The sequence below is a fragment of the Cladosporium halotolerans genome (genome assembly GCF_011745625.1).
Source record: "Cladosporium halotolerans strain TM138-S3 chromosome Unknown Sca9, whole genome shotgun sequence".
NCBI classification, from domain to species: Eukaryota; Fungi; Ascomycota; class Dothideomycetes; order Cladosporiales; family Cladosporiaceae; genus Cladosporium; species Cladosporium halotolerans.
Window position 1 is genome coordinate 200,674 of NW_027191460.1, and position 26,462 is coordinate 227,135.

General features: G+C 53.5%; 8 protein-coding genes across 8 annotated transcripts; 3 read left to right on the forward strand and 5 right to left on the reverse strand.

Moving 5' to 3' along the window:
- Positions 1 to 1,485: 1,485 nt before the first annotated feature.
- Positions 1,486 to 3,873, reverse strand: WHR41_03512 (uncharacterized protein; the record flags this gene model as incomplete). Its single annotated transcript, XM_069372118.1, has 1 exon — positions 1,486 to 3,873. The coding sequence occupies one exon, from the start codon at positions 3,871 to 3,873 to the stop codon at positions 1,486 to 1,488; it is 2,388 nt and encodes a 795-aa protein (XP_069230942.1).
- A 1,314-nt stretch (positions 3,874 to 5,187) lies between these two features.
- WHR41_03513 (uncharacterized protein) lies at positions 5,188 to 7,065 on the reverse strand. Its single transcript, XM_069372119.1, has 2 exons — positions 6,933 to 7,065; positions 5,188 to 6,873 (listed from the first exon to the last, which is right to left on the reverse strand). The coding sequence occupies exons 1-2, from the start codon at positions 6,933 to 6,935 to the stop codon at positions 5,314 to 5,316; spliced, it is 1,563 nt and encodes a 520-aa protein (XP_069230941.1). The 5' UTR covers positions 6,936 to 7,065; the 3' UTR covers positions 5,188 to 5,313.
- A 150-nt stretch (positions 7,066 to 7,215) lies between these two features.
- WHR41_03514 (uncharacterized protein) lies at positions 7,216 to 10,623 on the forward strand. Its single transcript, XM_069372120.1, has 3 exons — positions 7,216 to 8,525; positions 8,585 to 9,320; positions 9,384 to 10,623. Exons 1-3 carry the CDS (start codon positions 7,368 to 7,370, stop codon positions 10,073 to 10,075), a joined length of 2,586 nt encoding a protein of 861 aa, XP_069230936.1. The 5' UTR covers positions 7,216 to 7,367; the 3' UTR covers positions 10,076 to 10,623.
- Positions 10,624 to 14,019: 3,396 nt separating this feature from the next.
- WHR41_03515 (uncharacterized protein) lies at positions 14,020 to 15,594 on the reverse strand. The gene is made up of 2 exons (XM_069372121.1): positions 15,466 to 15,594; positions 14,020 to 15,281 (listed from the first exon to the last, which is right to left on the reverse strand). The coding sequence occupies exons 1-2, from the start codon at positions 15,546 to 15,548 to the stop codon at positions 14,117 to 14,119; spliced, it is 1,248 nt and encodes a 415-aa protein (XP_069230935.1). The 5' UTR covers positions 15,549 to 15,594; the 3' UTR covers positions 14,020 to 14,116.
- Positions 15,595 to 17,731: 2,137 nt separating this feature from the next.
- Positions 17,732 to 18,372, forward strand: WHR41_03516 (uncharacterized protein). Its single transcript, XM_069372122.1, has 2 exons — positions 17,732 to 18,132; positions 18,186 to 18,372. Exons 1-2 carry the CDS (start codon positions 18,048 to 18,050, stop codon positions 18,287 to 18,289), a joined length of 189 nt encoding a protein of 62 aa, XP_069230938.1. The 5' UTR covers positions 17,732 to 18,047; the 3' UTR covers positions 18,290 to 18,372.
- Positions 18,373 to 18,572: 200 nt separating this feature from the next.
- WHR41_03517 (uncharacterized protein) lies at positions 18,573 to 19,517 on the reverse strand. Its single transcript, XM_069372123.1, has 2 exons — positions 18,963 to 19,517; positions 18,573 to 18,905 (listed from the first exon to the last, which is right to left on the reverse strand). Exons 1-2 carry the CDS (start codon positions 19,215 to 19,217, stop codon positions 18,648 to 18,650), a joined length of 513 nt encoding a protein of 170 aa, XP_069230937.1. The 5' UTR covers positions 19,218 to 19,517; the 3' UTR covers positions 18,573 to 18,647.
- An 843-nt stretch (positions 19,518 to 20,360) lies between these two features.
- On the reverse strand, positions 20,361 to 20,951 carry WHR41_03518 (uncharacterized protein; the record flags this gene model as incomplete). Its single annotated transcript, XM_069372124.1, has 1 exon — positions 20,361 to 20,951. One exon carries the CDS (start codon positions 20,949 to 20,951, stop codon positions 20,361 to 20,363), a length of 591 nt encoding a protein of 196 aa, XP_069230944.1.
- A 2,441-nt stretch (positions 20,952 to 23,392) lies between these two features.
- WHR41_03519 (uncharacterized protein) lies at positions 23,393 to 25,849 on the forward strand (the record flags this gene model as incomplete). Its single annotated transcript, XM_069372125.1, has 1 exon — positions 23,393 to 25,849. One exon carries the CDS (start codon positions 23,393 to 23,395, stop codon positions 25,847 to 25,849), a length of 2,457 nt encoding a protein of 818 aa, XP_069230943.1.
- Between the last annotated feature and the right edge of the window lie 613 nt (positions 25,850 to 26,462).

A 26,462-nucleotide genomic window follows, 5' to 3' on the forward strand; every position in this document is an offset into this window, starting at 1 on the left:
CGGGCATGGCATTCCGTTACGGTAGCAGTGGGCAAGGTAGAGGCTGGCAGGCAGCTGTTGGCGTGGAGATGCCGTTGCGGATAGCGGGAATGCCATCGACGGATGGTCTGAGCGAGGGCGCTGGGATCCAATCGCGGCCGGCTGGCAGCGTGCCACCACGTATCCACACGCGAGGAGGAGCAGAGCCCACCGCGCATGGCAGCGAGCCCTCAGCGAGCCTTCCAAAGCGGCGGCGGCCGGCTGGGGCGGCATAGGAGGATTATTGCGTGCCGGTGGACGAGGAGCGCCCGCGGTCGCTAACTAAAGCATTGTCAAATCCAAGCGAAGGCCGCCGTGGCCGCGTGGGAGGCCTGTCGGGCAGCCCACACGCCAGGGCGAACCGATTCGCCGGGATCGACTGGGGCGGCGGGCGGCGGATTACTGCTTGTCAGCCAATAGTCGCTATCACCGGGCGTCTTTGCGTGCATCTGCAATGCGGTACCGTTCGATTAGGCCTCGCAGGCGTCATCGAATTCTACGATTGCCATCCCCACGGCCTCCGAGTCGAGACACGCTGCTATAGAAGTGCATGGACTCGCGGCCGCTGCTGGCCTGATGCTGTCTCGTTGCGCTCGCCACGTCAAACATGGCATTTGCACTTCTCGGCTGCTACGCATGGGACTGTCCTTGCCCTGCCCGCTCCTGATCAGCACACGAGGCCCTCCGCCCGATCGACATGTGAACTGTCCGAGCTCACGCTAGGATGCTGCCCCTCCTTGCGGATACCAGACTTTCTCCAGATTTCCAGACACTCTTAGGCGACGGCGCCGAGGGAGAGCGACGGCGGCCAGGCACGGAAAGGTAGGCGAATACCGCCCTTTTCGCTCATATATCGCGTGTCCAGCTATATCTGGCCTCTGCCACAATCTGCCCCTGCAGCCTAATGTCGAGTTTGTTGGCTAGCGCAAATCTACCTCCGCTGCACCCAGCCGTGGCTTGGCCAGATCACGGAATCGCTAATTGGCGACGGGCCCTCATAAACTCCGGCATGTCCCACAGACGGCGACGATATGATGATGATAAACCCACGGACTACGCTCCATCGCGTTGACCGGCCCCCTAGCTATCATCGTTGAGTCGTGCTACCTTGGGCTTGTCGGTCTGTACTCCGGTACCTTCGACCCTGCCGAGACCCCCATGGCCCACCAGATTGACTCAGCCAATGTGAAACAAGTTGTGCCTTAGGACGGGCAACACGGGAACGACGAGGAGAAAGAGTTCGCGTCGTACTCAGAACAAAACTCAGGGTACCAGACCCTTGCAACTTCCACAAGGGGAAGGAGACTTTTACTTTTTGGTTGCCAGCTTGGGCAGAAAGGTTTCGGCTGGAAAATTGCTGATACGCCTAACAATGCGTAACTCTGGCACGCTACGACGCCGCACAAGTGACGATGTTTGCACTATATCAGGTTTGGAGCGGTCGAGAATATTTCGCTTCATTATTAATCAGAAGATCATCCCTTCATCCACGCGGTCGGAGAGTCCACCTTCAGCGAGTGCGGCATCCACTTGCTTTCTTGACATGTCGAATATTCTCCAGGCCTTACCTCTGTCGCCGAAAACCACGCAGATTTCCTTGCCCTTTCGACCGCCCAGCAGGAGCTTCTCTGGTCTGAAAGATTCCTCGGGGTCAAAATGGTGAATAGGAGCCTCTTTTGACAGAGAATCGCCGTTCAAGAGCGCAACGGTGAGAGACAAGGTGCCGTCCTCGCGAGACTTTCGTAAGAATATGCAGCACTTGTCGGAAACGAATTTCGCATCCAAAAGCTCGCATAGGGTGTCTTCCTCGCCGGAATACGTGATGCTGTCGCGTTCGGCGTGCTCTAGCCGCAGGTACAGGTTATTGTTGTCTATTGCCAGAACGCCGACGGACAGGTCGCTGCCATCACGTGCCATCATACGCATGTCACATACCATTGAGGAGCTTGGGAAGTCGTCGGGCAGCTCGTAGGTGGCGGGTGGTGGCAGCATCCGGCTTTGCCATGTAGTGATGCGATCCAATACGGTGCGAACATGTCCAGTGAGGGATACTGCAATTGCTTGCAGATTGAGCGGCGCTAAGGTGGCATTGCCCTGTCCAGTGGCAGTGATCAGGCCGTCTGTTTTCTTGATTGCCTCCCTCGTGGCATTGTAACCCGTTTGCTGCATTAGTGGGTGTTTGAAGAAATCATCGCGGTCGATCACGCCCCTCAGCTCGGACAGCTTTTGTACGTAGCTGTTCAGCTTGCTGTAGCCCATAGTCTCCTTGATGTAGGCAAGCACGAGCCCATGATCAATACCCATTGCCTCTTTCTCTTCCGTCTCCAAGGCGCTCTTCGAGAAAGGTCCTGCGGTGCCAATCTCAATCTGGACGCGAAGCCACTTGCTGAAAGCTCGGAACTGCTGCCATTCGTGAATGCAGACCAACTGAACTCTTTGCGCCACGAGTCGCAATGCATCGATGCCCTCGAGGATGTTGCTGAATAGGGATGACTCTACACCAAAAACAACGCTGTCTTTGTGTAGCTCGGCTTGACCGCGAAGCGAGCATACCGCTATGCTCATGCGGTCGAGAGCGGGCATTAGATTGACGAAGATGTGCGATTGGATGCGAGAGTACATGCCTCCTGTGGCTGTGTCCCATCGCTTGTGATTCGGTTCCTTGACGATATCGGTAAGCCATTCGAGCATGATCGGTGTGAACTGGCCCGTCATAGCTAAGTGGCAGAGGTTGTACTTCAGGTCTCCTTGTGGTTGATCTGCTTCAGACAAGGTCATGTTTATGTTGTTCGTAAGGCGTGTCGGAAATTGCAGTTCGGTCGCGTAATCATGCGTAATGCACCGAACCACTTGCGTGATGTAGGCAAGGGTAGACTGAATGCGCTTTGTGTCTCTCGCAATGACATGTAGAAGAGGTCCCCCCAGACTTGCAAGAGGCAGGTCTTGAGTGTGGAACTGAAGCAGCTCCTCTGCCGTTCGGGATAGCAGCACACGAGAGCCGGTGCAAGGATGAGAGGCGTGCTTCAGTGGGCTTGAGTCAATGTTGAACGATCCTATAGGAACTGTATCGTCGAGCAAGACTCTCACGTCTCCTGAGTTTGTGTACACCATGAGCACGTCCACGGTGTCGGTAGCATCGTTTTTCTTGACTTCAAATACACCGTCCGTCGCCGCTTGTGTTGCGAACCTTGCGCCTTCGGGGCCTGACCTCAGGCCATGTGAAGGTATCGCACTCAGTCTAGGCAGTATCTTTGAGATGTCCAGAGTTGTGATCGCCCGAGGAAGATCGGCTAGCCGCCCAGAAACATTGCCATCTTTTGCTTCGTCCTCATAGTCCTCATCATCCTTCAGACCGTCTGCCCAGCCTTCTGTATTCAGCTCACCTTTAGACGCAAAGGCATCGGCCCTCGCTTTTGACACAGGAACATCATGGCTTTCCCAACCGAACCCAGCGATAGCCACTTTTTCTTGCTCATCGTCGTCTACTCCCCAGCCAGGCTCCAGATCCATTTTCCATTCGTCTCCTCCTTCGCTGCCGACGACTCTGCCTTCTGCGACCAATTTTCCACTCCCGCCATCATGTATACCCCAGCTCCCGTCGCTCCATCCTATCGCAAGAAGCGACCCGTCTGGCTTCCACTGCGCGGCTGAGACTGAAAGCTCGTCGGGGTCTTTGCATTTCACCGTGAAAGCGATCTGGCCATTTAGGCGGTAGACGACTATGTCGCTGTCGGCGGTGACAATGGCTATGAGGTCGTGCGGGGAGCAAAGAACGCTGAGATCGGTGTTGATGGGTGCAGAAGAGGACTTCGAGGCAAATGAGGGTAATTGCCGCGGTGGCAACGACGCCTCCATCCTGAGTAGGTGGTAGAGGGATGTCCAGTCCGGACTACTAAAGTGAGGTTTGTGAATTGCTGGCGCTGGAGAGAGCGACGCGGCAGCTTTCTCAAGCGCGACAGCGATCAGCGCGCTCTCATGTGACTTTCGCGTCCCACTTCAACCCGAGCCTTAACTGGCAACATGGTGCAGGTGGCTATCAAAGTCACTTCTCATCACAGATTACTACATTGGTCTACCAGCCAGTGAGACCTCGATCAACACCCACGCTCGGAGCAGATGCTATGCTTCTGCGAAGATCTGCAATTATCTGCATCCTTCAGGATTCTTGCACACGCACAGTACAGCTCCATGACCACAGCATATGCACTTTTGTATTGATCAGAAGGAGGATCTGCCTGCTAATGTGGATGATACCCTTCTGGTGTGCGCGCCCCAACCCTTTCGATAGGCTGACCTACCTTTTCTGCAACATCACACGGCCTTAGCTTGAGGATGATTACCCTCCTGAGGTGGTACAGGATCCCTCCAGTATCAATTTACATACTTCTGTGTATTTTCCAATTCGAATGTGACCTTCAGATCGTGCATATAAGTCGGCTGACCCTTTCTCTTGATCTGTACGGAGATTTTGTCTTCACTACCTATTCAAATCCACTGGACCAATCCACATTCACGCCCTCCTAAGAAGTCAATATGCATTTTAATCTTGCTTACATGGCTACTTTCTCCCTGCTCTTGTTCACATCCTGTACCACGGCCGCCATCTGCGTCAGAGGCCCAAAGTACGCCGGATCCCACTGTGAAGACGAAAACAAAGGCCTCCTCACTTGCGGCCCAGGAAGCGACGGCAATCTTGTAAGGCCCAACTCTAGCCCGAAGACATCCACAACGCTTTTTATATAGCAACGTCTACTTTCAGTGAGACTCTGGTCGAAGATTTCACTGACCTGCCGTCTGAACTCAGCTCAAGTGTCACGGTAACGACTACACGGATCGGTTCCATTACACCAATCACTGGCATGTCGAGAAAAACTGCAAGAGAGGTGGCTGCGAGGATTGCAAATGTCGCAACGGCGCGGAGTGATCGTGCAGAGTCAATGCCAATTCGTTGGAACGCACTGTCTCGACAATGATGTGCTGTGTCTCTTTCTGCAGAGGTCAGCAACTGAGGTCAAGATGGTGAAATGGTGGTAGCCTTTCTGTCATTACCTCCTCATTGTTCTTCATATAGTTCATCGTGATGCGAAAAAGACGCCGTGTTTCGGCGGTGGATGGACTTCACATCACACGACCCGAAGGAGATCGTACTTGGGCATCCGAAAAGCTCGGTTAGTACGTGAACAATGTCTCTTTTCATGATTCGAACTCTCCGAATTTTCATCTAATAAACCGCTTCAAATCCCGATCGTACCCACTCTAACCCCGTTGCGCCCATTTGACTTGCGCAGATCTTGTTTACACGATCTGGTAGCTCTCAGCCACACTTCTGATTTCCTTAGCAAATCCAACGTCCTGGTCCATGTTCAGTAGCTCCACGCTGCTGACGTCGACGTCCACCCATGGCTGGCTCTTAGTGAAGCGCACGTTGATCGGGAAGAACTCGTCCTCGCTGCCAGCCTGCGCCTCAAACTCGAAAGAGCCAGATGCATTGCTGTCATCGACATCGCCAATGGTCCAGTCGATGCTATCACCGCTGACTTCGTAGGCGGCGTCGAATGACGAAACGGAAGGCTCGGAGGTCGCGTAGGGGATGGTGACAACGACGTCCCTGAGCGGATCGGAGCCAGTAAGCTCGTACTCGACGGTGATACTGTATGTGTTTGCGCTGGACTCAGACGTCCAAACGGTGAAGCGGATGGGCGGGTCTTGGACATCATCTGGCTTAGCAGCAAGGCGCCAGCGCACAACTTGGATAGAGTTGTTGGCGGGGAAGCCCTTGCTTGTGTCGGTGAGCTGAACGATGCTGTTGTTCTTGAAAGCAGCCTTGTCGACTTTAGGGTGAGCGTTGAGCTGGGCACCTTTAGTGTCGCCCATCGCAAGGTTGAGTTTGACCTGTGTCAAGCTCGAGTCTGAGATGCGCAGTTGAAGATCGCCCTTAATCTCGAACGACTCGACGGCACCTTCACGGCTGAGCTTGGCGGAAATGGCTTCGGCGATGATTACACTGATACCGTCGCCGCTCGTCGAGGTGCGAGCCGCAACGGTAGGCTGGACTGGAGCCGCCTGTTGTGCGGGCACGCCGGCCAAAGGAACATTTGCTTCGGCCTCGGGACCCAAGTCGCCGCGCACCTTATCGAACATACTGCCAGTTTTGTTCTTCTTGCCCAACTGCATACCCTTTCCTCTTGTTGCCAATGGCTTGCTGAACTTCTCGTTCTTCGCGGCGTTGTAGGAGTCGTAGGTGTCCGGCATTGAGGGTGCGGCAGGTGGAGGTGTGTATGTGGGATATGAAGTCTGGCGAGGCATCGCGGTACCACCACCCATGCGAGCAGCGCGGCTCATCTCCTTGCGCTGCATCTCGAGCTGCTTGGCCTTCCGCTTGCGTTCCTCTGTGGCTTCGAGCTCCTTGTTGCGCGCAATGATCTCCTGGATGCGCTCCTCATGCGATTCCATGTCCAAAAATGTCTTGATCTGGCTGAGCGTGAGGTTCTCCCTGTATCCTTGCGTAACAACCTCATCGAAAGCAGACAGCAGCTCGAAAGCGCACCGTGTGATCTCTCGCTCATCCAGACTCTTGCATATGGAACCAACCACCTGCGCGAAGAGGTGCAATGTGGAGATGTCCTGGAGAATGTTCGACTGTCGGTTGGTTATCAGGACCATGTAGAGCTCGTCCAGAGGCTGGTACACAAAGCGGACATTGTCCTGCTCGACGGTAGTGTGTTGCGAGGCGGTGTCGGCGAGTTTGGGAAATGATGCCAGAAGAGCTTCGACTCTAGATCGCTGCATTTGGCGAAACTGCCTCGCGAGAATCGGTTTCCCTGAGCGGGTGGTAATCGCCGCTGAGAGCACAACCTATACCTTTTGGTGAGCATTGGGTTGCCGTGGGGAAGAAAGGCGTCTGTTCTTCTTACCATCTTGGGCAAGTTCTCAGGTCAAGGGCTTGATCTGTAAGAGGGATGCAAATCCGCTGCGATGGCCTTGTAGATTGTTGTGGTGGTCTCCCCTTAGCAGATTACCCCTCGAGCGTTGCTGTCACCACCATCTCCTGCGTTCAACAGCCAGTTGTCGCAAGCCCGATCGAATGCCTGAGGCGCGCAGCGCGTACGCCAAGGCAGGGTTCACGGCTCCTTCCGTCAGCAGCTGCGCGCGCTCTTTACCTTTCCGCTTTCAGATCGGCTTCACGTCAATAATTCCTCTGAACACCACACGCGCGACGCGCCTTCGACCCTACGAAAACACGCACCGTTTTCCAATAATTACCTCTTACCCCGCGAATCACAGTCTGTGACTCACTTGACCTCGCAAAACCACAGCATCAGGGCCCTCGTGCCCCAAAACCGACCGACATGGCCACTGCCGCCAGCTTCCCCTCGCTCCACGCGCCCGCCGCCGAAGACAACATGGAGATGTCCTCGCCTGCCAACCCTGCATACAACGACGATGACGACATCGACATCGATTTTGATGACCACCCCGGTGGCGTCGAGCTCACTGACGACGAACGCATGATTGAGGACAATGAGCAGCCCCGCCCTGGGACCGCAACTGATGACATGATGGAAGACGATGCCTCTCCTCCGCAAGAGGGGATCCACGTGCCAGAGCAGGAGATGCAGGATGACTTCGATGCCGCTGCGTACGAGCAGGCCGATCCTGATGACGAGTTGATCGATTATGGCGACGATGAATACCAAGATGTTACCGAATCCCACGATCACGCAGATTTTGAACCATCAGCGCCCGAGATCACTGTCGGAGACCCAGAATCCGCAGATCTTGAATTTGAAGAAGTGGATGATGAGGTTGCCCGTCAACCTGAGGCTTCAGTGCATGGATCAGACATCGCTGTGGTTGAAGAGGCCGTCGTTGATCAGGTCCCCCATCCGGAAGATGCTGGCTTAACGGACCCTCTCCCCACCACCAGTGCAGAGTCTGCACCTGCAGAACCTGAAGTTGAGCCTGTCCCAGCTGCTGAACATGTCAGCTCTGTCAAGCAGTCTCCTGCAATCGAGACTGAGCGAAATGTTGCAGAACCCCTTGAGGACGAAAGTGCTCAGGCAGAAGCTGAGCTGGTCCCTACAGGCGACGAGCAAGGAGAAGCTGCCACTGCCAGGGTTGACGAGCAACAGGAGAATGATCTCGCCGCCACTGCTGTCGAAGAGCCGTTCCCAGAGCTTCCGCAAGAGTCTCCAGAGCAGCTCACCAGTGTCCCCGCCCCTGCGCCTCTTGACACATCCCTTGATGCAGGCGTTGATGCACCAGGCACGCCTACTGATACAGGCCTTCACCCGATGATGGTGCAGTACGGGGATTGGGAGTGGCCTCTCTTCAAGTCCAAAAAGCAACCGGAGGGTCTCCTGAAAGACGATAATTTGGCCAGTGTTGCTTTGGCCGATCTCCTTAACAGTTGTAGGTACCGCCTCGCCTTGAAAGTTGGTGAAGATATTCCGGAGACGCAGGAGTTTGTGCTCCGATTTGACGGCATGGGCTTGTCAATCATCGAGGTACGTACACGCCCTATAAGTCAAGTCCTTACGAGAGTCTATGCTGACCGTCTTCACAGAACTCGCCGTCGGCTTTCAACACCAGTCTCGACGAGATTCTTGAGGTCTACAAGCAACTGTATGTCAATGACGAAGCACAGACTATTCCACCATTCTGGCTGCACCTATCCATGCAACCCAAGTTCTCCAGCTACCTTGCTATGCTTAAGCAAGCGGCTGCTGGTGGTCAAGGTATCTCTAGCTTTATTGATGTTTCAGCCGATGAGGTGCCGGAGAATTTTGAAGAGTATTACCAAGATGGAGATGATGACCCAACGCTGTATGGAGACACCACTACAGCAGAGGAACAACATGAGGAACAACACGAAGGACAAAATGACGCTGCCGGTTTTGAGCTTACTGAGGCTGATTACCACGAGTACGACACATCTTACGAAAATACAGAAGGTGGTCACGGCGCTCAGGACGAATACGATCACTATGAGGAGACCGATCAGGCGGGCTACGACGCTTCTGCGGAAGCTGATCACCCCAGCACTACCATCAACAATGCCCACGCTGCAAATGAAGCGCATTCGCTGCAGTATGACCAAAGCGAGACGGATCAGTCGCAGGTGAAAGTTGATGTAGCCAACGCCAGCTTTGACGGAGAAGCTGACCAGACTACAACGGCTACTGAAGTCGAGGCTGGGTGCGGGGTCGCTGGTGTTCGTGAGGATCAGGAAGAAGATTCAAAGGAAATCTCTGCGGCAAGCTCGACGACGCTTCATGCAGATACGGCGAATGGTATCGCTGGTGAGTACAACGACGAAGACCTTATCGACTGGGACGATTCCACCCTGACCAGTCAACTCTCAGAGCTTTGCACAGATGATGACGACGAGTTTTCTACTTTCCTCACTGCACCTGACAGTGAAGCGATCGATGCTGGACACCCTGGTGTCGAAGCCGGCGACAGCACCGTGCCCATCACGGATGCCCATCTCCAGCAAGACGCAGACGCAAAGGCTAGCGAAACTTCTCGGCAGCAGAATGCCGAAGCCGTGCAGGACTCCACTGCTAGCTTAAGTGCTGACTCCGATGTTGCTGGTGGCGAAAGCAACGAGCAGCTCGACAAGACGGTCGATAACGAGCTGTCGGAGGGCTTCCAGGCTTCTGCAAACGAGAAGTCCCATGACCCGCCCCAAGAGAATCCTGCAGGCTCTTCTGGCCCCGAGCTCGGTGTCGAAGAGGATATGGTTCAGCGCGAAGTCCAAGATGATCCTCACGCCAACATCGCTTCACACAACGATGCCTCTCGCCCGTCTGAGGGTGAGCACAAGGCTCAAACCGGTGAGGAGCTTGCCGCCGATGACGTGGACTATATCGATTTCGGCAACGAGGACGATATCGACTTCGATGATGATACCTACGAGCAGCACGAAGCGAGAAAGGTGTCACAAGCCGAAATTGCCGCCCCGAAGTCACCGAATGGCAAGCGCACCTTCGCTGAGTCCGACGAGCTCGACGCCTCCGATGAGCCTGAGCTGAAGAAGGTTCGATCCTCGTAGGATTGTCTTTGCTACTCCTCATGTTGATGGTTTGCTCCGTCCTCGCAGGCCAAGACCCACCAATTAATCACCGACGCTCCGAAGTTGCCAGGCACTCAGCCCGACAGCTGTTGGCGAAACCCTTTATGAGCAAACGTTTATTTTCTACTGACACATCTGCTGGCTAACGAAGACAACAGACAATCACAGGTTCACCAGAGCAACAACACCTGCAGGTAAGTCAGCGCCCAATGTCACCCTGAGTCGCATGCAAGTTTTACGCCAGGCGCGGGCAAGGTGTTTGGCGGACCGAAGACAGCCGTTGGTCCTGCATACGCATTGAGTTTTTTGAGGATTGAGGGGGAGTTCAAGAGCGTTCTGCGAATATACCCAATTCTTGCTCCAGGTCTTGAGGCGTTTGGCATGAGAGGAGGCGTGTCGGGAATCAAGCCAATACTTCTGCTCTGCTTGAGTTGCTTTAGGCAGTTTCTTTATACTTCCGATCGACTTTCGTATTCACTGAAATGTTGATGCGATAATGCCAGCAGGCACTCATGCTCGTTCGATGCCATCCTCGTTCCATGGTCCGATGCCACCCTTTCGCTCACCCGGCCCGACGTTCTCAAAACCTTCCATTGATGCCCTTACCTCTTGAGCAAGCTGCTTTTCTTTTTCACATCATTTCTCTCCATCGGACTTTATCACGCCTTCGAATCGTCTCTTCCAATAGCTCCATTTCGCCTTGGAGATCATCGTTCTCGGAAACTGTTCAGCGCCATACCAGGGACATGCCTTGCTGTTCACATTGATGTCAACATGCACTTCCCCGGCCGGCTCTCCATCGCAACGCTTCTGCCACATTTCTCGCCCTGCTCCCTTCAGCCCCACAAGCGCTACACGAAAGTCAACTCTGACACCTTGCTCGTCGACGACCTCTTTGCCCCAGCAGTTCTGAGACTCTGCCGCATCCCGCACCGCCCACATGCCCTGTAACCAGATGTCTCTGATTCCTGAAAGGCTCAGGCGTGCCACGAAGGCACTGACAATGCCCCATGCTTCAACCTTCGGCTCTGTACAACCGGCGCCGCATCCAGGCGCATCGTTCCATGTCTCGCGAGCGCTGGGTCCGATCAGTGTGAGCGCGCTCCAGAGCTTGCGGTCTTTGAAGACCCAGTCGTTTGCTAATGCTGGCGGCAAGGTCTCTGGTGAGCTGGGATCCGGACGTGCTTTGAGCGTACGCAAGAGCTCGAGCAGCTTGTCCTGGTTGTCATTACCTGCATCATTCCATGGAGATTGCTTTGCAGCGTGTAGTACGCCGTACCACAAGTCCCAAAGACCACATTCTGTACTCCTATCAGAGGTATCTTTCCTCCCGGGGCGAGCGTGCAATGCCTTTTCGTATGCTTTCTCTATGGTATCGCCAGTTGTTCGGCTGCTTCATGGGCAGTGAGGCCGCTACAGAGGTGCAAGTCAAGAGTCGTCCGAGTTGGGCCAGATAAGCCCGGCCTGAACCATCCTCGAGCAACGGCGATCTTGTTTATTTGCTCGCTGAAGCTTTTGCAGTTGGTGATGATGATTTTGACTTCATCGGGTTGCATGTCCCCAGTCGTCCCGCACGGTGTTCTCCAAGCGGACGCCGCTCTGGCTGGATGAAGCAGTTGCAATTCCCGACTGACGATTTTGCCGCCACGAGAGCTTTCGCCATTTTCCTCGGTGATTTTTGCGCCATGGATACATTTTATTCACCTCTTGATGATATTGAGCGGCAATCTTTGTCAGAGAGACATTTTCTTTGCATTGAGCTGCTGAATCCTTCGAGAAGGGATGTTGAACGCAATATAATCATCATTGATGGACAGCAACATTTTCTTTGACAGTAGGGTTGAGCCGTCAATAGCAAAATTTCCCGCTGTGTAAGCACATCTCTAGCCGGCCTGCAATGCCTACTGCAATTCCCTGGTACGACACATCCGTGGTACAACACATGCTTTGCCATATGTTCGCGAGGAAGAATGACACCAGTTGTATAGAACTTTCTGATGCCAAAGCTGACTGGATTGATGAGACTGAAGATGCTAATGGGAAGTATTGCTACTGGCCTTAGTGGTGAGTGAATTTGGGAAGTCGTTCACGGTTAAGCACAGCTACTGGCTCGGTCTCAGTCGAGATGTTTTCACTCTTCACGGGGTTTCACATGCCAGAGTGAAGCCACTTGAAGACATGCACACTACAGCCAATCCACGATTCACTTCAAAGTAATACATGTCTCTCACCGACGATTACGGTTAAGCTCAAATACACTACGAACTCCTTCAGCTACTTCTTGCTGCTTCGCATCTTCACACCAAACAAAGCATATCACAAAACCATGTCGACTCCAAGGATGCAGCTCAAATGGTTTATTGAGAGCAATGCCTCAGACTACCCGCCTGAGTTCTCTCTTCGTCACGAACTATCATCGATTCACCTGATCAGCAAAGAAAACTTGAAGGAAGGCCTGGACTACGCAGTGGAGCTGCTATACTTCTCTTTGCGGGATTCCTGGATGCATTGGGGGCTTCGCCTGCAGCGCGCTATGGACTCTGGAGTCACTGGCTCGCTCCTTGAGTGCTGGGTCGAGCAACTAAAATGCGAAGAGAGGCGCAGTGACTTATGGCATGAGGCAAAAGAAGCTCGCGGAGGGAGAACGGCACAGATTGAAGAGAAGCTCATTGCTCTGATCGCGGAAAGATGGTCGATTGAGGCAAAGGAGGTCTAGGAATATCTTGACGTCTCGCTTGTGTACAGTCGTGCGGCGAGGAGGGAACATGTTAGGGATCGTCCGCGTCCAGGCCAGGAGAACTTTTTTCCGGTCACTATCCTTGAATAAGCATACGAGAGATCTTCAGGTAGTTGCCAAAATTCGAGAAGTTTCAGAACCATCATGTGAAATCTATATGTGAGAATGACACTCAGCTGTCTGTCATGTGAACAGAAAATCCTAGGCGGTGCCGGAGCGCTTTTGAACACCAACTGATCTTATTAACCTTAAGAGGGATGAACTGCATTCAGTGGAATCGATATATTGCTTGCTGCTGACAATAAGCTCGGATCTTGGGTTGGATGATTGCCTGGGGGTGGGGTTCGCAGGGTTAGGGTTGGGGTAATATCATCATGTAATGAACAGGTAACAATAGCTGGAGGGCTAGGCTGTAGCACCCGTAAGGGTTGAATGTGCTTTCTGGTATTTCCAGTCTGCTAGGTTGAATTTCTCCCAGTCCTTAACTCATGTCTGGCGATGGCGACTTCTAGCTTGCCTGGGACAAATCCCGTGCCAGCATGCTTGCCACAAACGATGACACAGTGTCAGAAGGAATGGTGAGACGTCAGGCAATATTTGTGAAGATCACAAACTCCCTCGTTGACTCATCAACAGTCAAGATATTATAAGATGGGTGGCTGCATACGAACGGAGCGAGGGTCACTAATCCTACCCACACAACTGACTGAACGGACAAGCGATGGAGTTACACTACATCTCCCGTTACTTGCCTGAGCCACGCATGATACCGACAAGACTGACACCTGTGCAGCAGCTACAGAGGGCCATCACGGCAAATGGACCGGATGGCAGTACTAGGCAATCCTGGCTTTTCGTCAAGGACGCCTACGTAGGCAGCATATCAGATGAGGACATGAACGACGAAATATTCCGCATGAATAGGGTGCTCGATCTCTACACGCAAGCCTTGACAGAGAATTTATCTCAGTTGGCACGATGCTGCACTGCTACAGCGGAAGACGAGGCTACCCTGTGGCTACGAGAGCTAGGAAAATGATTGCAAAGCTCCCAGAAATAACAAACTTGATGAAAGAACAGAAAGGCCGCGGGAAGTGTGCAGAGATTGAGCAGGTGGTGCGAGCGAGATGGGAAGTGAAGAGCATGACTCGAGTGATTCTCCGCTCAGCGAATCTGGGGCCGGACATTGAGACAAATGGCTCTGATTGCTATGCTGCGTAATGCCATCATTGATCCAATGCTGCTCTAATGCAGCTGTCCTAATGTAGTAACTTGTATGAAGCCTAAAGTTTCCTCGCTACCCAGAAGGAGGGCCGGTAATAGTTGGTAAGCATACTCCGGTCATCTAAGATGTATCCTGCAGTTTTGTCGCTCCTTTCCTCATGCCGGAGAATCTCGAAACCAAAACGCTGCACAAGAGCAACCATCTCGTCATTTGAGAGTTCGAATGAGCCAGGGTCACCAATGCCTTGGTTGGAAGCACTCGGATCGACCGTGTCAGCTGCTTCAGCGACGCTGCCACTGTTATGTTTCGCTGCCTGTTTTTCTGCTGGAGTAGGTGAGGATTCAAAGTGCCACAACAATGGGCCTCCATTCACCCAAATACCGCCCGGTCTCAGGCAGTTCTTGATCGTCTCAATATAATTGATGACGTTGGGTGCAGTGTCAATGAAGAAACAGGTCGCTACGGCACTGAAGCTTTCCCGGGTTTCAGGCTGCCGATACAAGACGCAGAAGTCACCAGCAGACATCGACATGCGTTCGCTGTAGTGCAGCTCCGATGCAGACGATGTTGACTCCAGGAACTCTGCCAGGTGAATATCGGGAATGCCTACGGCACGGAGCTGATTTTCTCTCCTGAGATGGTTGGAAAAGTTTAGTGCCCATGGGTAAAGGGTGTGTTGCTCTGCTTTTCCGGTACCGTTGAGGATGTAGTAAGAAGCAATCAATTGGTGATAGCTGATCTCGTTACCCTCCACGGTATACCCCTCAGCGACCAGATCAAATACTAGCCTACCAAGTCCTGCTCCGGGAACGAGGACACGGCTTGCGGAGCGATCTTTGCTCGGTGACGTGTTGAAGTCGGATAGGAATCCATGGAGGGTTGTCTTAATAGGTTCGAAGACTTTGCTCAATTCTTGACGGCCTTCATCAGACCAATCACGATACAATTGCCGGATGGTTGATCGAGCCTTGTCCATGTCGCGAGGCGTCGCAGTACCTTGCCATGACTTGTCGTGCGGGTCAATCCCGTACATAGTCAGGCCAGCTTCCAGGATCGCCTCGGCTATTTCTGCGTTGGAGTCGATAGCATCATCCACATCCCGAAAGGTTTGCGGCAGCGAGAATGGAGGCTCGGAGAGGATGTCTACATGAGCTGCTGGGAGGCTATAAAATGCTTGGCGACGAACATGGGTGATGTTGTAGTGAGCAGCTTGCCGGTATTGCCTAAAATGATGGGGATGTGAGAAACATGTCGACAAGGGTTGGAACGTTTGAGCTGAGAGACGTGCGTTTGTTATGGACACACACGTGGTTATAGCTGTGATTGCTCGCAGTATTGATTGCAAGTCCTTTGCTAATAGCCGAAACAGGAGTCACGAGAAACGAATAGACAGGGAAGAAGGCCTACCTGAACGAGTCGAGAGCGGCGTGCAGCACCCTTCTCTCCTCTGGATCTGATAGAGGATCAATCTCTTCGCGCTGAGCAGCCATTCGGCCTACGTCGTCGAGCAAGATTCTTGGATCTTGCCACCGATTGATGGTCAGGATGCGAGGCCGCGTCTGGTCTTTCTAGTGAAGCGGCGCTTCCCCGCCAAGACCGCCCGCCCTCATGACCTCACATCTAAACATGGCCGCGATTGAGGCAACACCTTGAACACAACCACTTAAACACACTCTCTGGCATTCTGACCCAATCCTCGCAATCATGGCGACTTCAGTATCATCACAGCCGGTTGTGAACGGCACGCATTCACCCACTTCAAAACCGATTCAGCTTGCTTTCACCCTCCCGTCAAACCCACATACCAAACTCCATCTCCAACTTACACTGCATTCGCCGACCCTACTTCTGTTCTTAACGACCACGGCCCCAGACACGGCTTCTCAAGCCACACCTCTCAGTTCGTTTGTCTACGCGTTACCTGATCGGTACAACCCAACGCAGCCGCTTAGCACACCACTTTACACCATTCCACAAACTTTGGATTTCACCACGCGCATGGCCAAGCTTTTAGCAAGGAAGACCGCGCGTGCATGCTATGTTGGCAGTAGCGTGGACTTGAGTGGTAGTGTCCAAGGCGGGATTGTGGAGGAAGAGATGGAGGCGTTCGGCGCTGTGGTGAAGGTTGTCATGGCGGAGGTTGAAAAGGCAAAAGCAACGGGATGACCATAACAAGAAACCTGCGAGTTTTGGAGGCCCACCGAGAATAACAACAGTGAAGCTCAGCTGCCACCGAGTGCTCTGTAAAAAGGAGCCCCCCCAGCCGGCCACTGCTGGAGGCCAAGAGTTATCCAACCGGAGCCTTTCAACATATCTTTGGCCAATGAACTGGTAAGATTCTTAGATGGCTTCGGGATTGCCTAGCACCGGGACGAAAGTGCACACAGGGTCTTTCTGGAGGCCCGCCCGACTGGGCAAAGGCCAGTCCAATACCTACGCACAGGGTAGTAATTACTCGAGCTACCGTTCCTGAAAAGCAACGACTTTTCGATGATCCCAGGAGATTCGCGGGCATGACTCTCAGATACCCTTCTCGGATACGAACAATTTATTCAATCGACCGCCCGCTGATGGTGATTTTTGGCTCCCACGCTCTATGATCCTTCAATGTCAAGAGGCCAGGCCGCCCCGCAGTCTTCCCCTGGACTACCTCCTAATCGCGCTGGATTTGCTCTTTCCCTGACAAGTTGCAGGATCAAGTACGCCAAGCTACGTTCCTCCCTCATCTGAAATCAGTACTTCACTTCCGATGTGGTCTAGTGGCTAGGATTTGTCGCTCTCAATCTTCGGTTCGTCAAGAACTGAGAAGATCAGTGCCGACAAGGCCGGGGTTCAATTCCCCGCGTCGGAATAGTCTTTTGCTGTTGGTAGTTGCATTTTGCTCGAAGGGCTCCACCGGCTCGGCGCTTTGACGGTCAAATTCGCAGCGAAGCCAAAAGGCTAGCACGATGACAGCAAGTCAAAGAGGGGGCTATGGACGGGACTCACGGGGAAGAAAGCATGGCAGCAACTCAAGCTGATATACACTTATCTCGAGAGATCATGCGAATTGGCTATACTCACAGACAATACTATAGCCGCTCATTCTTGAGACCGTCCTGTGCGCGGTCTACGATGCAATGAACAAAAGATCTGCCAAATGTGAGGATTGTGGCATCTTGGACAACCATGTAAATGTATGGATTGCGGACAGGAAGTGCGATTCGGGCAACGACGCTAGAGGCGATCCGTGGGGGATGAGGCAATGATAGGTCATTGTGCTTTATCATGGGTGGGCGACTGTGAACGAAATGTACTGTAAGGTTCGCTTGGTGGTAGATACCATTTGCCAGACTTGTAACAACATGATTTCCACACGTCAGCAGTGTGCTCAGCGGGGAGCAGCTCACGATGCATCTGTGTATGATACTCTTGCCGATCGGGGATCATATGATCTGCCGATCGACCATTCAGCCTCGTAAGGCTGTGGGGAGAGCTGCATCATCTACAGATCGCTTTGCCTTGTTTTGCACGCAATGTTGATCTGTGCTCGGGGAGAGATTCATCCGGAAGTTGGTGAGCGTCTCGTGCACAAACCAAGCCGAACGTCATGTGGATCTAATGCCAGGAACCAAAGCAAGTCGCTCGGTACCGACGGCATCTCCAGCCTTGGAAGGCTAGCCCTACGATTGCAACTTGACGCCATACGTGCAGCACCAAAATGCTCAAGGATCACTGCCATTGGATGACGATCGTCAGAGGGTCTCTAGGCACCACTAAAGCCGTTGCAAGGAATAGCTGAGCCTGGTATCGTGAAACTAGCACTACTGTGCTCTAGCCTGGGTACCATGACGTTGCACAATAAGCATCTGGGTCGAGAGGGACAGCTAGAAGGCCATATATAGCTCGTTGGAACTGTCCTCTCCTATCGTTCATCGCTAGCAAGACAAGCCTTCAACTTCAATTCACAACAACCTTCCACCGTACAACTACAACAACCGACTTTCAAGATGTCTGGACTCATGGACAAGGCCAAGGACGCCCTCAAGGGCAACGACAAGGCCGAGAAGTTTGCCGACAAGCAGGTCAACACTCGTGCGTTCCTCTCCAAAAGCCTTCACAGTTCCATTGGCTAACTTTCCTCAAAGAGGTTGACAATGCCACCGACAGGGCCGGCCTGGGCGACAAGTACGACAAGAAGATCTCCGACGGCATCAACAACCAGACCCACGAGCAGGTCTTCAAGAAATAGATGTGGAATTGAAGAGGAATTTAGATACCCTAATAATCGCATGATGTAATGAGAATATTTAATTGAGATCTTCAAACTCGAAATGCGTTAACATTCCATGCTGGGGTTTTAAATCACCGTCCATTGTTGGCAGAGTTGTCATTGAAGGGCTGATCTCGAAAAGGTTCCTAGTAGGCACGTATCATATCAACATAGCACAAACCGTACAATCCGGCCGATCTGCACACAGGAATAGTCCTTGAAACAACAGACGCACCGTCCGGTGTAAGCATGCTTAAAAAACATTAACTATCATACCAATGCCCTTGTATTGTACAGATATTAACCCGCGAAGCCGTAGTCCAACGACGCTGCACGTCTATACCGCCCTGCCACGCTTCTGAGCCATGAAGCAAAGCGCAGCCGCAGCGACACACGCAACAAACCCCAAGAACAAGAACGCAGCGTCCGCCTCGACAGTCCGACACCGCCCAGCCACTTCCTCCCACCCGTCCATCGAGCAGATTGTGTTGCCTCTGATTTCGACGCAGCCGCCGTTGACGAGCTCGTTATCGAACGAGTTGTGGTACTCGTCGCTGGTGCCGCAGTCGATGCCCGACAGTTTGACGGCGAATGCCTAGAACTCTCGTCAGCTGGGTTAGGCTTGAGGTGGTGGTGATGGGTGTGCACTTACGATGCCTCCGGCGAGCATGAGGACCGAGGTCAGGCCGTCGAGTCCGGCCATAATGAGGTTTGGTATCGAGTCTATGCGGGCGGCGACTAATCCGATGATCGCGACGAGGACGCCAAACGCACCGACGAAAGCTGCGAAAGCTGTCGTTGCCGGGACGGAGCCGGCACCCTGCCACTTCGCAGCGGTGATGGACATGCCGAGCACTATGACGGCCATGATGAGTTGAAGGCCCCGCGTGAGGTAGGTGGCGAGCATTTTGGCTGATAGTACGAGTAGCCTGGGGGATTGTTGAACTGGAAATGGGGGAGTTCAAGGACGAAGGAAAGGGCAGTGTGGGAGCAGAGTACAAATAGAAGGCAGCCAATGTTTCTTCCCGCCGGCACCATGCGACTTACTGCAGCTCAAGCTACCTGCGATTGCCTCTTCAGACGGCGAAGGGCATCAGAACGGTGCACGGATCGCTCGATCATCCCCTGTCAACTCCCTTAGGATCCTATCACAGCCTCTGAAGATGGCCATCATGAGGTGGGATCGTACATCATACAGGTCATGTTACAGAGTGACTGCCAAGAGCCTAGACGGGCTGCTGCAGATGTTGTGTTGTTCAGCCGGGCTTCGCAGGTATGTCCACTATGCCAAAAGGCAGGCAGCGCAAAGAACCTCCACGCAGATCTTCGCGACGCGGTGAACTGCACACTCCGCTGATGGATTATGAACCGACCGCGACCATATCGTCTTCTGGAGTGCCCAGAATAGTATGAAACATCCACGGAGTTGAGACACCGTCAGGTTGGAAAGAACCAAAAGGAGCCGTGAAGAGCAGAGATCGTCGTGTTGGCGTTCTAATTAAGGACTGTGAGAAAGCGGCTTGACCGGTCTGTTGAGTTCCTATCATCGAGCGTAGCGCATGGCGAAGGAATTCAACCGCATGCTAGAAGGCGTCGTGCGACGGATGTGTTTCGAACGGCCGAGTGGGGCAGGGCATGGACTTCAAGCTTTGACTGGTGGGAGACGCGGGCCATGACTTTGACCGTGATGGTAAGGCAAACACATGTATGCAGCCTGATATATTAGAAGGAATGATCGAAAGGCCTTTGACACGTTTTCCTGGTGTATTTCCTGGAGGTAATTGAAAATTCATAACCGTTAGTGATGCGTTGCGTCAAACGGTCTGACTTTTGGCATCTTCTTCGTATGTACACCCTCATTCAGTCGCAAAACCTCAAACTCGACTTGCGAAGTCATTCTCGCAAACCATACTGCCCTCCTTGGATATGCTTGAGCGGCGCTGCCAGTATGTACACCCGATGGTGCCAAGCACTCGTTTCCGTAACGTTCCGAATCCCAGTTCCTCGTGCCATATAATCCATCATTCGAAACGCCCCAGCAAACAAGATCTCATAAACTCAACTGATCCGTACTAATCCGATCCGCGCTCCTGTCTCTCCGTACCATGCTCAACTTGTAGTACTTCTCCTCTCCGCTCGCAGTCTTACCGCCGATGAACCACTTCTCCCCGCCTCCGCGTACGTCCCTGAAGCCGCCGGAGTCGCAACTGCTGTCGCTACCTCTACGCGCTCTTCTTGATTCCTGTACTGTGGGGTATGAGGGCTGTGGCTTGTTCGGCGGCCCGTACACGGGTAAGCCGCTTGCTGGCGGAGAGCGTGGAAGATGTGTTTGCGGTGTTACGTTGTGCTGAAGCGCAGGGTGGATGTGCTTGTCTTGATGTGTCGGGGCAGCGGCTGTTGCGCTGCTGTGCTCGCGTCCTTTCGATTGTATGGGTCGCGGATTTGAGACGGCATTCTCGGATGCGCTTGGGTTCGAGGGCTGTGGCTTTGTGGGCTGTGATGTCCAGACGGTCTGTGTGGGCGACGTCGAGGCTGCCGCGGCAGAGGTTGTCGAGATTGAGGCGACTGATTTGGGGAGAGGCTGGGTGTGAGAGCGGAAGGCGGCTAGGAAGTTGCTGAGGAACGGCCGTTGGGTCGGCATTGTGGACGTGTTTGCTGGTCGAGTCGATGCTTCAGGGAGCTGCGACACGGTCTAGGCGCAGTTCGTCCTTCCAATAGACCTGACCAAGGCCTATGTGCCTCGATGTTAGGTGAGCTGTCTGCGCCGTGTCTCTGCCGGCGTGTCCGGTAAAGTTGTGAGCAGAGTCGAGGGTGTCAACTGGGTCGTTGTGTGAGAACCGCTTTGGAGTGTTCACACGGTCGTTAAGGGAGCAGCAAAGAGATTCCTGGAGAATGGCGTGAGGTCAGAGAGTGTATGCGATGGTGAAGTGAAAACCCAGGTCGCCAATTAGGTTGTCGTCAATACTAAACTGTAAACCGGCGGCCCGGTTTCTGCCGGTGTATCCCCGCGTTTCCCCACGACGGATCCTTTGATGCGCAACCGGTGACTTCACAGGGCACATGTCATTCACGTGCGCTTTCAATGTTTCCGAGGCCCGAACTTGTTCATTTTCTTTGCTACAGTGCTACTCTCGAGACGAGCACGATGATCAATGTATTTCAAGCAAGATCGTCACATCTGCAAGTCGCGCCGCCACTTCTTGGTAAGGCATCGATTGGCACTTGCTTTTGCTCGATCCCCGCACTCCTGCGGCCATATCGCGGCGAGTTACCATGCGATCATGTGCCTGGATGTCAGCTGGTGGCGTGAGGATAGATAGTACAGTGCTACAAAAATGAGAGCGGTGACGATTTTTTGACTGTGATGTGCCAGGCTTTCGTCAGTATTGCACTGCATTTCTCGAGATCAGAGTGGAAAACGGGATCATGTCTGCAGGGCTAGCGGATCCAGAATCGTGACATTCAATACAATGACGAGGGAGATTGAGAAGGATGCGAGAAAACTGAAGTACTTTTCAGGAAATGTTGGACTTGTGAGTTTCGATAATTATTTTCTGTTCTGTCAACATGGATGACTCACGAAAAGATCAAAATACCTACCCAATTGAGGAAGATGCTCCTCATTTCAATGGAATCTTCTCTCAGTGGCCATACCACTGATTCTGGTATTTCCTGGCGGCACGCTTCTTGCCCGGAGAATGAGCAATGAGGCAACGCCAAATGAAGGCGATCAGAAGAGCCACGCCGATGATGCTCCCTACCACGGCGAAAATCGCGATCCACTTCTGAGAATTGGAAGCGCCATCAGTATAACGACGAACAAGGGCCGGTGAAGACGCTGCTGGAGATCCTGTAGGTCCGTTGACCGCACCATAGTAGCGACTGCTGTGAACCGTGCTCAGATGCATGGCGGCGTTGGTAGCGGCTTCTTTTGCTTTGATGTCAAAGGTATTGATTTCTCTACTTGCAAAGTATTACCGGAATACTGCAGTGAGGAGGTGGTGCTGAGCAGATTGTGCGGATTTCTAGGGCGAATGTGCTATTTAGTCATGTCGGACGCCATTGTGCGATATATCGATGGCACGATAAAGCGATCGCTAGACAATGCTTTCATTGTGTGAATGTGGTGAATGAAGAGACAAGCAGACTCAGACAATTCTTTGTCCGGTGGGAAAAGGTCAGAATGCGCAGGTGGACTTTCTTTCAGGTCCAGATGTAGTGAATGGGCCGGCAAATGCTTGTCGGGCTGAGAACCTGGCATTATTGCAGCGTCTAGCAACACTTGTGACGGGGCCGCAATACGACCCTCGTGGCATCTCTCGTGCTTCTAGACGGTTATCGGCCGTTGGACAGGACGACCATAGTGAGCACACCTCCAGTGTCTCGAGCCTGAGCGTTAGCCTACCGGCAGGGCTCGACACGGTTGCTAGGGTGCGGCCCAGTCTGTTTGTCATAGCATACACCCGTAATAGATCGAACACCGTGCAAGAGACCCATGGCTCAGATGTTGTAGGCTGTGACAAACAGTCCGGTGAGATAGTCAGCAGTCAGGTAGGCAGCGAAGACCGCAGATGCGCAACGGTTTGGACTGGCCGAGCCTCCTCCCTCCCGCTGCCGAACGCCGGCCGCGGGCTGCAGGGAAGCCCATGCCACGAGCCCTGCCCCACACGCGCCTGATGATGGCCTGGGACCCTTTGTTTTCAATCTACAACACCGCCGCCGCCAGAAGCTGCTGCGCTCAAATCTCGACATCGCAGTGAAGGCTTTGCAACGCGTCTGCCCTTCTCGCCTGGGCGGTCATGCTTGCGCCTGACTCCTGCCGCCACCTCCTTCTCCTGTGACGACCCACCTCCACCGGTCTTCACGGCACTTAACGCGGCGGCTATCGCTAGACCGGCCTTAGCTTTGTTTGTGCAGCTTCACGGAGAGACACAGGTATGCCCACCGAGACACTTTCGCTGTAGCAACCAACAGTTTCGCACTGCGGTTCTGCACACATGTCTCACTCGCCTCACGCGCGTGCGAAACCTCATCTCGGCTGACCGTTCCAAGCTCTAGGCTCTCCATAGCACGCCTTCGCTAATGGATGATCCTCCGCCCGTTCCACCCAAGGACACGCCCTACAAGCCTGCCATGGACGCAGACCGCACGACGCCAGCACCACCTAGTAGCTCGAAGCGCAAGCGTGCGGCCTACGACGAGCAGACGTACAGGCAGCTCGAGGAAAACCTCCAGACGCCCGATCCCGACGCCCATTCCCCAAAGCGTAGCCGCCCATCGGCCCAGCGAACCAACACCGATGCCTCTGATGACGCGACGCCCGTGCGGCGCAACGTTCGCCGTAAGAAAGGCGTACGCAACCTGTCGAACCTCAACCTGCGCCACGCTGCGGAACGGCAGGCGAAGCTCCATGCTGAGAGTCAGCCGTTGCCTCGAGAGTCAAAGTTTCAGGAAGGAAGCCTAACGGACAAGCCGAGCGGCAAGCCACCCAGTGCTTTTACGCGGTTCATTCGCACGGACAGCGGCAATGTCCACCATGTTGATGAGCTCATGGCCGATTACCACAACGGCATGCCAACCCCGCGCGGATCGGTGGAGATTGACATCGAAAGAGAAAAGGCGCAGATCCCACAACGCGTTGCAGCCATTTCGTCACAACCAGGCGCCCCCAAGGAAAACAATGGCTTCTTCTACCGCTTCGGTCGCCAGATAGCTGCGAGCTTTCATCCTGTCCGTATGTGGAAGGAAGTCTTGGAGGAGACAACCGAAGAATTGAGACAGAAGAACTTGGCAGAGGCCGAACGCAAAAAGGTTCTGAAAGAGGAAGCTGAAAGAAGATACGCCCAGATGAAGGCCTCTGGACAATTCGGACCGCAGACGGTCTCGCGAACATCGATCGCAGACAGCAACATCAGCACCCGCGACTCTGGTGTTATTTTCACCAGCGGAGCCCCGAGTTTCGAGCACAAGCGAGTTGCGTCATATGGCTCTCAACTCGCTCCTCCATCTTCCAACGATGTCGACCTTCATTCTGAGAACGAAGCACCCGAACCGATGCCGAGTGTGATCAAGTCGTTCAAGTCTCGCTTGAGCTTCAAACGTCCATCGCTCCAGAACCTCAAGTTCGACCTCAAGAAGGCAAAGTCAGAATATAACCTCGGTGGCATTGCAAATGCGCAACGGGAATCGTCCTCGTCGGTTTCCCCGGTCAAGGCCGAGTTCCCGGCTTCTGCGTTGAAGAAGTCCCATTCCAGGATCGACATGAGAAAGCAGCACAAGCTGTCGAAGCGTGTCAGCGACCTGGAAGTAAAACTGCAGGTCGCCCGCAAAGAGTTGGACGATGCCCTCTACCAGGCCAGCCCAATGCCTCAACTGGGCAACAAGCATGAACGTTTCACGCCGTACTCTTCGATGAGGCGTCCGAGATTCGTTCCTGGAAAGCTGGAGAGTTTGCCTAGTGAGCGACTTCTCGACCCCTCGCATCTCACTCACGAGGCGAATGATGAACACCGAGTGACGGATGCTCGCATGCAGGATGCTGCTGAACTTGAAGCGAATGAGCCAACCGGCGATGCTGATCTGATGGATGTGAGTGAAGAGAACGAGGAAGAGACTGTTCGAATGTCACATGCACGACCTTATCCTCCTAGAGGTTCTTCTCTCTTCAACATGAACAACAAGAACATCGAACAGATCAACAAGGACACCACAACCGGAGCAGTCGACACAGCGGACGACCAGGTTCAATACGACGACGACATGGACATGGACGACAGCATCACCGTCGCGAACGAGGCGCACGTCAACTTCAAGCGTGGCAGCTATGATACGCTTGACGCCAAACTCAAGGCTCTCGATGCCAACGTCAAGATGGCGGCCAAGAAGACCAGCAAGCGCAAGAAGCGCAAGTCGGGCGCTGATATTTCCCTCAGAAACTACCGTCCCGAAGACGATGATGATGAGGAAGAAGACGATGTCGAATGGGAGGAGGCGACCAAGCGTCGCAAGTCTGGCGGCTCCAATAAAAGGAAGTCCACTGGCAAGTCGACTAATGCGGACGACTCCCTCGTGGACTCTCACCATGACCAAGAGACCATCGAAGTCGCAACCGAGCACAATGACCCCAAAGAAGTCATCGATGAAGCGCCTGCCGAGCCCAGAGTCCGCAAGAGCATGGATTCCCAGAGCCTTGCTCTCGATCCCGTCCCGGAGGAAGACAGCGAAGGATCCGCTTTCGCCAACAGAGACCCCACGAAGAAATCTGCTCCGAAGCCAACCGTCAACGAACCCACAGCCGAAGACAGGCAGCCCGGCGCCGAAGAAGAATTAATGACCCGCGCCGCGACTGCGGCCAGAAACCACCGATCCCACTCGCCGCCTGAGAAGGAGAAACCAATTCTTGCCAAACCGGTCGACAGCCCGACCGAGAAGCCGGAGGACATCGCCCAGCCCGCCAGCAAAAAGAGCAGCCGTGGCCGTCCGAAGAACCACAAGGGCAAAGTCGACCCGTCCTTCGAGTGGCCCGAGGATGTCTTCTGATCGCTGCCTCTCGTCCGTGGCAAAATTGCAAGAAACACCACACAAAACCGATCAATAACGACGACACGACTACCACAGATTGCGTTTCCTTTTTTTCTACTCTTCTCTGATGGAACCTCTCCTCTTCGATTCCATGAACAAAACGACTTGGTTCCGGCATCCTCACCACGACCGAGCCAGATGCGACTAGCTGATTTTAATGCTTTCCCAATTTCTTTCCCTCTCAAAGCCGGCCGAGCGAAGCAGTCCATTCCTCCCCAGGCGGCTTTTTTTTCTCTTTTTCCTTTCTTCTCAACCAGACCGGGAAACACGAAGACCATGGCCGACGGACGAGCAATCAACCCGCAAGGGGAAAACAAAAGAGTCCATATTGTATAGCCCGTTTGTTTTTTTGTGGATAGCTCGGTGTAAACCTTTTCTTCTCGTATCCAGACTACTCAGAAGTACTCTCGCCTCATTTCCCACGTCCCTTCTCCATCCCTCCACACGCGACCTCGTATATCCCCCAACCGAGCCGACGAGCAGACAAGTCCCGCAACCCTGGCTGGGACCTGAGACGACCGGAAAGAGGGAAAGCACCAACAAGATCGATGTTTCGTAACAATAAGTACGT